The 14,541-nt window shown below is 37.7% G+C and overlaps 2 protein-coding genes across 2 annotated transcripts; both read right to left on the reverse strand.

Annotated features, from left to right (window-relative positions):
• Window positions 1-428: 428 nt before the first annotated feature.
• mrpl55 (mitochondrial ribosomal protein L55) lies at window positions 429-5,459 on the reverse strand. Its single transcript, XM_053625319.1, has 3 exons — window positions 5,293-5,459; window positions 2,607-2,808; window positions 429-701 (listed from the first exon to the last, which is right to left on the reverse strand). Exons 1-3 carry the CDS (start codon window positions 5,334-5,336, stop codon window positions 549-551), a joined length of 399 nt encoding a protein of 132 aa, XP_053481294.1. The 5' UTR covers window positions 5,337-5,459; the 3' UTR covers window positions 429-548.
• Window positions 5,460-9,209: 3,750 nt separating this feature from the next.
• Window positions 9,210-10,781, reverse strand: paox1 (polyamine oxidase (exo-N4-amino) 1). Its single transcript, XM_053623924.1, has 2 exons — window positions 9,761-10,781; window positions 9,210-9,642 (listed from the first exon to the last, which is right to left on the reverse strand). Exons 1-2 carry the CDS (start codon window positions 10,135-10,137, stop codon window positions 9,477-9,479), a joined length of 543 nt encoding a protein of 180 aa, XP_053479899.1. The 5' UTR covers window positions 10,138-10,781; the 3' UTR covers window positions 9,210-9,476.
• Between the last annotated feature and the right edge of the window lie 3,760 nt (window positions 10,782-14,541).

Raw genomic sequence — 14,541 nt, forward strand, 5'->3', positions numbered from 1 at the left:
ACTTTTGATGATATTATGTACTGTAGATGATGAGATATTCATAAGTCTTCACAATTTTATGTTGGTGAACCTCTGCCCATCTTTACTTCTGAAAGACTTTTTAAGATAAGATACAAAGAAACATAATTATGTTGAAAGGACAGAAATTTGATTAGAAGAAAACATGGAAAAACCCTACTCAATGAGGTCATTAAGATGGTATATATCATGTATACATGAGCTATGATTGTGTCAAGGAAGTCGTTTTGCAAACTGACTTGGCTCTTGTTACTACGGTAATAAAGTCTAATCTCTTTTTGCTATAAAAAATAAGATTCCATGATACTTGCTGCACATTTTTCACAATATAAATATATTAGGCAGCAAATTCTATCAATTGCATACATGAGAGGGTGAGAGAGAGAGAGACAGAGAGAGAGATATTGAGATTCACTTCTATGGTTTTAAGCTTTAATGATTTGATGATAGACAAAAACATAACAGCATAAGTTCTGTACATAAGTTCTGTAAAACAGCATACACATGCTGAATGAAGCAAGCCAGCCTGTTCATGTTTTTTTCCAGAACTTGCTGTAGTCCTCCAGTTTAAAGTCATCTTCAAACTCATCATCGTTTCGTTTAGCCACTCCCTTCTTAGGATCCCTCTTTCGGATCCTGGCCTTTCTCTCCTCCTCTGACAGACTTGTAATGTCCACAGGCATCTGAGACAGAGACAGAGACACAGAGAGAGAGAGAGAAAGAGAGAGAGAGAGAGAGAGAGAGAGAGAGAGAGAGAGAGAGAGCAACCAAAACATTATTGGCACTGGGATTTTATGGAAAATATAGTTTTGTTATAGCCTTTTCATACAAAACCAGAGACATTTAATATCCCTATCACAAGGAAGAAAATGGTCAAATGATAAGATATTAATAATCATGTAATATGTGTTAATCAGTCCCTCCAGGATTTTGTGATCACAGAACTTCAAGCAAAATCAGATTCAATGCAGTATTCGGAGGAGCTTGCAATTTTTCAAAATTACCACAGATTTGGGCCAAGACGCGTCAAGTGACGTCATCACAACGTGCATTCAGCCAAAGCCTTCTCTGATACACGTGCGTTGAACATGAGTACAACTAAAAGGTCTCATTTACCAACAAGCATCACTGCGAAAGACACAATTTCATGCAATTGCAATTTTTCCAAAATCGAGTAGTTTTCCACAAAAAAGCACAAAAATACTCTGCGAGTTGCATCGCAAATTTGGAAAAAAGCCGCAGCAGAATCAAGCGTTTTTGGGTGCAACAATCACAAAAAAAAAACTCTGAAGTCGTGTACAGACTAGGGATGTGCGCTACGACTAATCTGACTGATGTTTAAACGGAAGTTTTGTAACCGATTAGTCGACTAGTCTAAAGTAAGCAACCCCCAGAAGAGAGTCAAAAACGTGTGTGTATATATGATCCATCTGAAATAATTATTCTATAAATCAAACAGTCAAATCCCATAATTAATGTCCAACAAGCCGGTGTTATTGCTACATACTCTCTTCTCCATGGGCTCTTTCATATTCTTGAGCATGTTCTGATCATTTTCCACCCTGGTATTGTGTATTCACGCTCGAAGAAGTGCATCAATCTTCAGAAGCCTTCTCACTCAACAAAATGGAGTGCTAGCATGTCCCTTTCTGTCATCTCTGAGATAAGCTCAGTTATTTTTTCAGAGCGGACGGGATCACAGCGGTGGCGCGTTGAAGTGAACGACGCGATGGGCATTTGCTTGCTTCGGCTAGTCTCTCCTAATCAAACACCGACATGCCTGTGCTGAATACGGTTACGCATGGCTCCAGTGGAATTATTATATACCAGTTTGACATGACAGCTTATAAAACTTTTCTGTTCAAAATACCCCCACACCATGCTTGTCTTTTGAGTGGCCATTTCTGAGCTCGCCGCAACTGACACGGAGAAAACGCATGTGAGGTAAAAACTTTTAAAAATTAGTTTTCGCTCCAGATACACTTTTAAAAATAATCTATTATTTTTTTCAAACGTTTTACTTTTTTAAAGTGATATTTAAAAAAAAGTTTTTATAAGTAGCATTAAAATGACTCATTTGAATGATAAAATCTTGTGTATATTTTTTTGTGTAATCGACTATTGTTTTCAACGTCAACTAGTAGCAGCTGTACTGTAATAATGTAATGAGATACTAATAGTGAAACAATCTACATCACAGTAATATTTATACACATTATATAAAACATGGGCATCTGCTGTTTGTTTTGTATTTGTGTACATTTCTCTGGCAGTTATTATAATATTAAAGATTATATATAAAGAATATTTTCTGTTTTAGGTCATGTGATCTCAATTCTCTTAAACCAACACTTTTTGAGCCTGTTCGAATTTTTCAAACCTTAATTAAGATTTAAAGTACATGTACTGATTACTCAGACACTTTAATTGGGCCCATATTAAATATATTAACTAGAACATGTATAAGGGGATGCAAACTTTTGAACTTGTTAACCTGAATTTAAGCCTTAAAATAGGTGTACATAATTTTTCCCCACCCAGAAACTAAGTGGGTGCTATATTTTACTATCTTAAACCACTGCACTAACCATTATAATTCTCCGGGGTTCTTTGTATCTGATATTAATGGTGGAGCCGTCTGGACGCACGAGCAAGACCGGGTACATGTGCTCATATTTCTGTCTGCTGCAGCGAACCACAGAGCAACGGTTGGAGTTTGACTGAGGGCTTGTGGTGTGAATCGAGGACACAGCAAGTAAACATCTCTGAGATATCACCTCCTGAAGACACCTAAAGTGGAGGAAATGTCACAATTAAAAATAAACATACAGAAAAGGGAAACATGAACAGTGTATGGCATCTTGGTGTTGTTAAAGGGATAGTTCATGCAAAAATGAAAATTCAGCCATCCAAACCAAAAGACTTTCGTTTATGCAGCTCAGTTTGTGTACAGAACGTGCGCTCTCGCGAAACAACGGGACCCGGAAGCGCTGCACTGTTTACAGCAGATGAAGAGGGATGCTGTACACAAACTCACATTGAACAATCTTTGTAAAGATGTTTGCAGATTTCGACATAGAGGAGGACTTGCATGTTTTTGTTCGCTCTCGCATAAACACAACACGTGGTTCTCTCGTGAACACGTGTCGGAGTTCTTAAGACTTCATTTTAGTTTTTTTTGCATACACAAAGCATACGTATTGCTTCATAAAATTGGGATTAAACCACTGGAGTCACATGGATTACTTTTACAATGCCTTTATGAACTTTTTGTAGCTTGAAAGTTTTGGTTACTGGACTGTAAATGGAGGGACAGAAGTCTCCCAGGTTTCATTAAAAAGTCTTCGTTTGTGTTCCGAAAATGAAGGAAAGTCTTACGGGTTTGGAACGACATGAGGGAGAGTATTTGATGACAGACTTTTAATTTTTGGGTGAACTATCCCTTTAATACAGAAAGTATGTACTAAAGTGAAAATATAAATCTAGAGTAATACAAAGCCATTCTTTTTTTTTTTTTTTTTTAAATACAGGGTATTCCAAAAGTCTCTATACATAGGGGAAATTAACACTTTTTAGCAAAATGTCTTCCAAAATGTTTCATACTTAGTTTATATTAAATTGTACTTTTATTTTATTATTAAACATAAGGTTATATTTTCAGATAGCCTTTAAGAATGCCTTTGACAAAAGAAGAAGGTACTGAAATCACTCTGGTCACTCTGATCATGGCTGGATCAGGAAGCTGTTGCAAGGTTTCGATTTTAACAGGAAACATGGCGAGCACATGACACTGTTGTGTTGTAACTTATTAAAGAATTCAAAAAGACTTGAAGTGTTGCAGACCAACCAAGAAGTGGAAGTCCACGAACATTCACTAACGAAGGCACAATCTATGTGGTGCTGGCAAACATAGTCCCCCATGTATGGAGACTTTTGGGACACCCTGTAGTATACTGTCTAAACTGTATGGATGCAGTTACTTTCTTTGTATACTGAATGATTGGAGACATCTGCATATGGGCGACATTTGGTCCTGAAGGAATCAGACCTGAGGTCATACTTCCTAATGTTGTAATAAGTATAGAATACAACAAAACAGTCATTATTTAGCTATAAAAGAACATTCTCTTACACCACAGCAATTTACCAGTGAGTATACTTTTTTTATTAATGAAACAATGACAGTGTCCTTTATTATTAGTTTATATTATGTCATATAAATAACATTTAATGTTGTGAAATGTCTATGAAACAAATTAGTTCCTGTTACAATTACGCCAATAGCAGCTATAACCAAAGCATTACCAAAGCATTCGGGCCCTCACGGTCAGACTGTATCACAGCTCCCTCACCCAAGCCTTCAGACTCCTCAATACTCAGAAACTGGACTGACTGACACACACACACACACACACACACACACTCTCTCTCTCTCTGAACTGAAAACCATCCTACTCCCACTGTGTCCTGTGTTGTTAGCACACATTTGCACGTGCACTTTATGTAAAAAAAAAAAATGTGTACATCTTATTTAGTTTTGTGTCATCTCACGTGGTTAGTGTGTTGTTTTATGTAGCACCATGGTCCTGAAGGAACGTTGTTTCATTTCACTGTGTACTGTACCAGCTGTATATGGTTGAAATGACAAATTGAACTTGAAATAGTTCCCCTCACAAGTTTCTCATTTTCCCTCTCAATTGAAGTTAATAATAATACTAAAAAAAGGCAGATTATCATTTTAGAAAGAAACCGGAAAGCCTTCAGTCTTTCCCTTGGTGAAAAACTTACAGGAACAGCTTTACCGTTAACTGTAACAAAGCACTGACACTGGAGACTCCTTCCATAAGGTTGATATTAATGGGCTAATAACTAATGCCAATTTAAACCTTGGCTAACATTTATTAAAAGCATAAACTTCACCTAAGGACTATTTGATTAAAATGCTGTACTATTTCACGTACGTAGGTGAACAGCTGTTTAAATGTAAAATGTCAATAATTATTAGTAATGTAATTATTTGTTAAACATATGAAGTGTACATTTTAATATAAGTATGAGCATTTAGCAAGCTAAATCTTTATTTCTCTCTGCAATGTTGGAGGCATAAAAATGCCAGCGAGTTAAGACTTTACCAATGCCTCCTTTTTAACTACGATCTTTACCTACAACGCTGATTAACTTGCATTATACTGTCACTGACACTGTGGGCTTGTTAGCGCGCCTGTGCTAAGCTAACCAGACTAACAGTGTTTTCACCGGTGTTTTACTACTCACCTGAACATACTCCGATGATACGTCTGTATTTTATTCAGAGCCATATTTACAACTTTAACATGCGCTTTTTTATCCCCTACATTTACAGTAAAAAGTTACAAATCCATACAGAGGATGGAGAAAAGGTCAACACACAATCACACGTGAAGTGTTCGCAGAATTACTACCGTGCAGAAACAAGTGGCAAGACATGTCATGGTTCCTACAGCTTCATGCACGTTGTAGTCTGCTTATTGAACAATATAAGGAAATAAATGCGATGTATTAAAACACATACTTGCACACTAAGTAATAAGAACCACAGGGATTTTTACATACTATATATTACAGAAATATGAGTACTATTTAAAAACGTAACTTTTGAAACGTTCATTATATCTGCTTTGTTTTAGTGACGCAGTGCTGTGAAAAAGTATTTGAGTTGTCTTCTGTTTTTGTGTATAGCTCATACTAAATAGTTTTAAATCTTCAAAAGAAATACAACATAAAACAAAGCAGCCTGAGTAAACACACAATACAGTTTTTATTTATTTATTTATTGAAGAAAAAGAAAAAAAAAGTTATCCAACACCTATTACCAATGTGAAAAACTAACTGACCCATTAAACTTAAAATCTGTTTGTGCCATCTTTAGCAGCAATAACTGCAACCAAACGCTTCCGATAACTGGAGATGAGTTCTTTCACTTACTTCTAGGACTAGGAGCTACTCCTATGCTTTGGTACTCCATAAGTGGTTCTCATATGTATAACAACTGTCACTTTTTTGACTAGATATGCTAGGGATAGGATATGCATACATGTGTATTTGGTTATAAGAATTGAAATCATTTTCAAAAGCACAAGTGTCAAAAAAAGACATTTCCCCCTTTATTTTATTTTAATAACCACAGTGGGAGTTTTTCAAACATGAAACTTTTTCATGAGAAGACATTTTGTGAAGTGAGTTACAGAGGTGTAGTATATTTGAATTTTTTTAAGTGTGTGTGGCACAGGAAACAGTAGTAGGCATGATTACTTTGTTGTATTGCAGTAGTCTCTCTGCTTCTCTGTGTCCAGAGATCAGAGCTCCCTGCACAGTCCCATACAGGGACTTTATAGCTGCTTCTCCAGCAAACAAAACTTGAAGATCCTATAAGGAAAATAACTTAATTATACTTAAATTATTTCTTAATTGATTGAAGGACATTTTCCCCCTTCCCCCTTACACACCCTTCCCCTGTTCATATTTGAATGTACAAATGACATGTCCTCATTTTGCTTAATGATGAATGTCAGTTTATACACAATTCATCCATTTTCTGTACCACTTATCCTACTCAGGGTCATGGGGAGACTGGAGCCTATTCCAGGACACTTGGGGCACAAGGCGGGGGACAACCTGGAGAGGTGGCAACCCATCACAGGGCACAATCGCACACACATTCACACACCCATAGCCACACTACGGACAATTTTGGAAATGCCAATCAGCCTACAGTACATGTTTTTGGACTGGGAGTCTGGACCGGAGTACCCATAGGAAACCCCTTGAAGCATGGGGAGAACATGCAATCACAGAAATCAAACTCCCAACCCCAGAGGTGCAAGGCAAATGTGCCAACTACTAAGCCACCACGCCACCCCCAGCCCCATACAGTATAACAGTGTAATGAAGGGGTTAATTTTCATTTTGGCATTCGGAACATATGGCAACCCATGTCACTATAGAAAAGTAATGTTACATATTCATTGAAGTTTACAGTTTGTACTGTAATGACCAACTCCCCCCCCCCATTTTTTAAATACTCTTTCAGGATAACAGTAATGTAGGGAATATAGACTATTTGTAACAAATCTTTAGACATACTTTACTGATATGAAGTGGCTTTTACCTTGTTTGGGTACTTATTGCCCACTAAAGGCTGTGCCAGGACATCCATGTCCAGCGCATCTACACCAACAGGGAGAAAACTACAAACACCTTCACACGTGTGAAGCAGTTATTATGCCACTGTGTACACAGAACTGTCTTTGGTGGAGGAATATGTGGATTTCCTAGAGAGAGAGAGAGAGAGAGAGAGAGAGAGAGAGAGAGAGAGAATAAGCATATTCCTTTTATAAATATTCATTTTCATATATTCATATCAACCCTTTTAAATTTTGGGATGGACATAATATAATGTAAGTCTACCAGTAAACATCCTGATATGTTCAGTGATGGCACTGGTTAACTCGTTCTCTGGCATGGTCTCAATCAGGTCAGCTACATCCGAAGGACACCAACCAATTAGAACATTTCCAAACCTAGAAACCAAAACCAGTATTATAACATATTTGTATATTTGAATACCAGCACTGTTAGCTGTTTATCATACTTTTCTTTGGGTCTCATCACAGTGAACAGTTGGAGGTGTTTCCACCACTGAGCTTGATCGGTGTGCACAGATGTAACAGAGTCATTGTCACAAATAAATTTAATATGACTGACATCATTCTCCCAGAAAGCATTCTCATATTCCAGAAAGATCTTTCCAATATTGCCAAAACCCAGTTTATCAATCGCCTCCATCTTCTCTGCTGAAAGACTCGGATTGAAGAACGTGGCTGCTTGAGCTTTGAGGCAGCCTGTTGGAGAAAAGAAACTCAAGTCTGTTTAAAGAGGCATGTACAATGTATGCTTTCTGAAAATAATCTTGTAAAAATGTTATACTGCAGTGACTCTAATTCTTATGCCATTTAGGGTAAAATTAGGATTATTGAAGAAAATGGATAAATAAATAAATAAATAAATAAATAAATAAATAAATAAATGTATAGTTTCTACATGTAGATTTACTCTGGAATTAAATATGAACTTTAACATACATACATTAACATAATAAACATATAAATATATAACATAAATATAAGTATATCATGAAAGTGATCTAACTATTTAAATATTTTGTCTGGATTATAATTTAACTTAATATAAATCACAGTTGCATGTTTCTTATGCTTCATTTGAGAATGAACGAATTTATTAATACTTCACAAAAAATATCTATTGAGTACAGAACATATGAATAAGTCATTTTAAGTTTTTTAAATAGAAGTATATCTGAACTATATCTATATATATAAGAAATAGTATATCTACACTATATCAGAATTACAGAAGGTACACTATACAGTTAAAGGTTTTGTGACACCTGACCATCACACCCATACAGTATGAGGGTCTTCTCGAAACTGTTGGTACAAAGCTGGAAGCACACAATTATAGATAGAATAGAATGTCTTGGTATGCTGTATAGAATTACAATTACATTACAATTTCCCTTAACTGGAACTAAAACAGTCATAAGGACCAGTTTTAGCATGACAATGCTCCTGTGCTCAAAGCAAGCTCCATGAATACATGGTTTAGTAAAGGTTAGTGTGGAAGAACTCGAGTGGCCTGCACAGAGCCTTGACCTTGAACTGGAATGCTGACTGCATGCCAGGGATTCTTGTCAAATATTACTGTCCGACCTCACTAACGCTTTTGTGGCTGAATGACTACAAATTCCCACAGCCACGCTCCATAATCTACTGGAAATTCTTCCCAGAAGAGTGGAGTCTGGTATAACAGCAACTCCATATTAATGCACATGGTTTTGGAAAGGGACATTTAGCAAGCACATCAGGTTGTGATAGTCGGGTGTCCACATACCTTTAGCCATATAGTGTATATGTGATTGTTCAAAGGGTTTCAATTAATTTTCTATAACAGCAGTTTTGACAATAGTGCTGGCTGCGAGACAAACCACAGGATTATATGAAATTTTTTATATGTTGAAGATTAAAGAGGATTCATTTGTTCCATAAATTTACCAAATTTACCAAAAGATCTCCAGTGTCAGCAGTTTGTAAGAGTCAATTTTCCACTACAAAAAAGTGTTCAGGAGGTTTCTCTGTAATATGATGAGCTGCCTTTTTGTCTTCTTAAGAGACAGGGAAAAAGAAGCAAGATGGATTACATCCAGTGTAATATAATATACAAAACTAAAAGAAAAAGTCCATACATATGTGCAAGCTCAGAATGTTAAATTGGCTTTAAGAAATGGAAAAACACTAAAATACTGGCTTAAACTACAGCTACCAAATCATTTTGATCAAAGGAAACAGAGACTGCAGAGGCATAACTTTGGATAAACTACTCACCAAGAGAGATGGTGACAATTACATAATCTCATCTCGATCTTCGCACACCACACATACAGGGTACACCCGGCCTTCTTTACCACAGAAAGCACCATCCCACTTAATCTTGCTCACTGCTTTATTCAGGAGCAAACACTCCTTAGGGAAATCCTCCACTAATTTTTCCACCATTTGGAACATAAGCCTGGGATAGAGACAATAAGTAGTAATAAGTAACAATAAGGGGTACACAAATGTAGCTGTTATTAGGTTTTCGACTGAGTAAGAACTTTTGTGATCTGATCAGTGAACATATAACATACCCTTCCACATTGAGATCTTCCCCCATGTTGATATAATATTGCCATGAAGCCAAAGAAACATTATGAAGGTCTGAGGCACCAATATGAAGCAGAAACTGTTTCCCAACTAAAGAAAGAATGCTCTGCACTACCATCTTCTCATCAGCTTTATACATCTCAATGAGCTCCTGTGCTTTCTCTGCAAAGTGTTCTCCTATGCGTTCCCCAATATTACCATAATACCTCATTATTCTTTCTCCAGCCTCGTATACATGTTCGCTGAAATCTTCATCAACTTTGCATCCGGTGCATCTGTAAAATATGCTTTTGCCTTCTTTAGGTACTTGGCTGAGGAAGCCAGATGTGGCGCGTGAACGTGAATAAGCTGAGGTAAACATGACTCCGTTTGATTTGACAGGCAGGCGAATTGTGTGATGTGATTGGTTGATGCAACAAATGATGACGGTGACCCCGCCCACTTATTTCTCCGTTCAGTGGACTTTAGTACTGTGGCAGGAGACAGCTTCGTGCACAGGTATTTCATAGAAGCAGGAGCTCAAGAGACAAAAGACAGGCAGGGAAAAGGAAGGGGAAAACTATCAACCCACCAGCAGACACACGCAGCTTTAACACAGCTGTCACCACAACGCTATTATAAGGACCAACACTGCTGTTTCTAACATGGTGCAAACTCCATGTGATTTTCTGTTCAATGTTACACCTATACCCATTGCTAAAACTGATCCAGATGGATGAGGTGAAGCCTGTTTGCCAGAGGATATTTTCTTTGATTGACTATCAATGTTCTCAAACAATATAATCAAATAATACCTCTTCTACGGAAAAAAAACCCCCCGCAAAAAACCCAATAGAAAACACCACACACTACAAATACCATTAAAAAACATCAGCTAACCATTAAAGACATTACCATTACCTTAACGGTATCCACTAGACATAACATAAAATAACACCAATATAAGACAGCAAATTACCTGGAGAGACCCACAGGCACCATTACAGTTTTCATTAAAACAATATAATTCCCCGTATAACTATTAGAACTATTCTAAGAGGGTTCATATTGGGGGGTCAGCAAGGACATTTAAATATGACTTGCCTCACAACCCAATGATATTTTATCCAATCATTTTTTGTGATCATAACCTTTGTGTTAAGATAAGGCAAGTTGGAAATGAAGCTTTTTGGCTGCAAAATGTTTACTCTTGTGAATAGTGTTTATTCACTAGAGGGCGCAAAACCCCTTAATGATCACAGATGTAAGTCAATGGTGTGTATTATGAATGTTAGAAAACCTTTTCAGTATCAAAGCAATCTACCTGAAAGAGCCCAAACTTTTTCAGATGATTAATTGTGATTGCGTATAATTGTGTATAATTTTAGCTGCAGTTTATATTTACTTTCTTTTTGTCAGCTATTCTTATAACACAAGTAAAGCATATAGGTTTGCACAGTATATGTAAACTTTGTCTGAAAACAAAATCTGAAAAGCTTCAAAGTCTGGAAGGAGTCTTCTTCTATGCTTGATCTGAAACAACATACACAGAACCACATTTGTTGCTTCTAGTAGCAGATGCCTGTGTGTTTCAAATGCAAGAACAATAACACATACTAAAATTAAAAGTATTGCTAATATTACTTGGTTGAATTTCTTTTTTCTTTCAAATATAAACCTCTTGTCAATCAATTTCAGAAGACACAAATGTCATTTCAGTGTACATATCCTGGGCAATAGAGAAGATGCCTTTGATGCCTATTTCTCTTTTGTCATGGCTCAAGCCGACCTTCTCTGAAGCCAGATTCGACTGAATCGCTGACCTTACTGTGGCTTCAATTTGTCATCGGGATAATTTATCATTGTTCGGTGGTATAGTGTCTCAGTTTCAGCGGGTTTTGGCAGCGGGGGTTCAGAGAGACTTGGCCATCAGGCAGGTGAGTGCATGTGATAAATGATGGCTGTAGGGGAAAAGAGACTCAGCTTGTAACCCACAGATGGTGGACACAGAACAGAGAGACAATGGGATGGGACTAGAGTTCACATTGTTTTTTGTTTTGTTTTTTGTTTTTCCACTTTTTGCTCTCAATACTACTTATAAAGGCAGTGTCATGTGAGTGACATACATTGAAATTTAAATTTACTGAGATTTCAGAACACTTCAGAATTTCAATTTGTCATACTGAAAAATAATCCCAAATGAGTCATATATATGTACTGTGAAATATCACATAGCAAAAGTGAAATGGATATCTCAAAATGATTTGTAATGTACTGTAGAATTCCACTAGGAGCTTGTCAGGGCAGGACTGTCCATGGGTAACCACACACACACACACACACACTATTAAGCAACAGACAATTCTGTGTGCATTCTACTTATTCAATTTATTATTAGTGATCCCCAGCACTCACACAAGTTCCAAGTGGCTGAAATGAAAAGCAGAAATTACAGCAGGTCCTGGACAGTGAGTGGGTGCTCTTCTCTCCTACTCCAGTACATAAAAATGTACCAGCAACAATACGACATTTGTGTTGCATCTCACTGGATCCATTGTGAGGCTTCCTCTCATCCACACACACACACACACACACACACACACACACACACACACACACACACACACACAGACACACACAGAGTGGAGACAGCTTTGCCACTCATGTCATCTGCTACAGTCAATGCATCAATATTTGCAGCTCCAATTAAGACATGCTGTACAGAAAAGCTAGCTTGTGTGCTTGTATGCTCACTCATACACTCATTGTGCTCCCATGAAGCTGTGTGTGAGTGCATGGAATCAGATGGAATCCAGAGATGCCACACTACTCACTCTCAATTTCTCACAAAAAGGAAGGACTTTCAGTGATGACCAGAGCATGTTAACTACAGTGCTGTGAAAAAGTATTTCTTCTGCTTTTGTGTATATCTCATACTAAATAGTTCTAGATCTTCAAATGAAATACAACATAAAACAAAGGCAACCTGAGTAAACACACAATATTTTTTTATTTATTTCTTTTTTATTCAAGCAAAAAAAGTTATCCAATACCTATCACCAATGTGAAAAACTAATTGCACCCATAAACTTAAAATCTGGTTCTGCCACAAATTACCAGCAATAACTGCAAACAAACACTACTGATAACTGGAGATCAGTCTTTCACTTACTTCTAGAACTAGGACTTTGTTTTGCTGTATAATCCAGTTGCGCTTGAGTTTCAACTTACAGACTGAAGACCGGACATTCTCCTTTAGGATTTTCTGGTAGAGAGCAGAATTCATGTTTCCTTCCATTATTGCACAGGCCATGAAACAACAAAGCATCCCCACACCATCACACCGCCACCGCTATGCTTGACCATACAGTAGGTATGATGTTCTTTTTGTGGAATTCTGTGTTTGGTTTCTGCCAGATGCAGTGCGTAATTTGTAAATCAGCAGGTCCTGGAACAATAAGATGGTGGTGATCTGGCAGATCATTTGGTACGTGAAAGGTCCTGGTCCCTGAACTTACAAACACTTAAAAGTGCTTCTAGAATCTCACATAGACAACTATATTCAATGCTGATAGGTAGGCCTATGTAATTGATCACACTGGTACAGCGACATAACGAGTTTATAGCAGTGAGCATTCTCAGTACAGAGGGAAACATTTATGGATTGCACATTCTATTAATTTACATGCTGTCACCTCAGTTAGCTACAGAACACACTTGCCCAAAGCACGTCGTAAACAAAGCTACTTTTCATACAGTAGGCCTACCTACAATAAACTAGCATTAACAACAAAATCAAGAAAAAGGCGTTTTACCTAACACAAAATATTCCACAAAGCTGTCATGTCAGTGTCCTCCTCCTCTTCCCTGTGTCCCTTATGTATCCATGCGCACAAATGGCTCAGGATTGAACTTTGTAAGCGGTGGACCCATGATGCTCAAAAACATCAGTGACAAAATTGTGGGGGTGAGAAGGGATACACGCTGCGAGCTACAAATTAAATTCATTTGGGAGAAACCTTGCTTGCGCTCTACTCAAGATCGGTATGGTGTTCACAGTAGCCAACAACTGCCTCAGTCCTTCTGGAACGTTCTGTGTATTGAGTCCCTGAACTACCTAAAATCCTGAACGGCGTGGGCTGTTAACTTTATTTAATTCAGATAGTCAATCTCACTTTAAAAGCTATGCGCAGGTTTACAACGTTTAGCCTCATAAGCGTTTCTAAAAATCTTCCACAATCAGGCTAGCATTATCACTGCTAGTCATGGGAACGGTCACCAAACTGCGTCATCAGTGACCTGCTGCCGCTTGCTCTCCTGTATACTTGCCTTTTCAGTATTTTGCTCCATTTTTGTACTGTCATTGTTTGTGTCCTTAAAAAATGGCGTTAATGATACCTGCTTTCTTTTCACTGTGACACACTCTACAGTGCATGCTATGTTATTATAGGCTTTGCTTTGTGACAACAAATTCAGGTGACCTTTGAACTTGAAATGATTACTTCAGCGTTTGGGCGCTGAAGACACCGGTTGGTTAAGTTTAGCAAGCAGAATTTTTCCCCATTCATCCATTATGCATTTCTGCAGCTGCGCAATTGTACGTGGCCTTTGTTGCTTTATTTTGTGCTTCATAATGTGCCACACATTCTCAATCAGAGGCGGGTCAGGACTGCAGGCAGGCCATGCTAACACCCGTAATCTCTGCTTAAGCAACCATGCACTTGTAATCCGGGCAGAATGTGGTTTGGCGTTGTCCTGCTCCGGATGGCAGCATATGTTGCTCCAA

The sequence above is a fragment of the Ictalurus furcatus genome, chromosome 5 (assembly GCF_023375685.1).
Source record: "Ictalurus furcatus strain D&B chromosome 5, Billie_1.0, whole genome shotgun sequence".
Lineage (NCBI taxonomy): Eukaryota > Metazoa > Chordata > Actinopteri > Siluriformes > Ictaluridae > Ictalurus > Ictalurus furcatus.

What these genes read in the sequence shown, in the direction of transcription:
- mrpl55 (XM_053625319.1), bottom strand. Translation starts at nt 5,336, where the DNA reads ATGGCTCTGAATAAAATACAGACGTATCATCGGAGTATGTTCAG. An exon ending in TATCATCGGAGTATGTTCAG is followed by an intron (nt 2,809 to 5,292) that starts GTGAGTAGTAAA and finishes CCTCCACTTTAG; the next exon opens with GTGTCTTCAGGAGGTGATAT. An exon ending in AACCCCGGAGAATTATAATG is followed by an intron (nt 702 to 2,606) that starts GTTAGTGCAGTG and finishes TCTCTGTCTCAG; the next exon opens with ATGCCTGTGGACATTACAAG.
- paox1 (XM_053623924.1), bottom strand. Translation starts at nt 10,137, where the DNA reads ATGTTTACCTCAGCTTATTCACGTTCACGCGCCACATCTGGCTTCCTC. An exon ending in GAAGATCTCAATGTGGAAGG is followed by an intron (nt 9,643 to 9,760) that starts GTATGTTATATG and finishes TCTCTATCCCAG; the next exon opens with GCTTATGTTCCAAATGGTGG.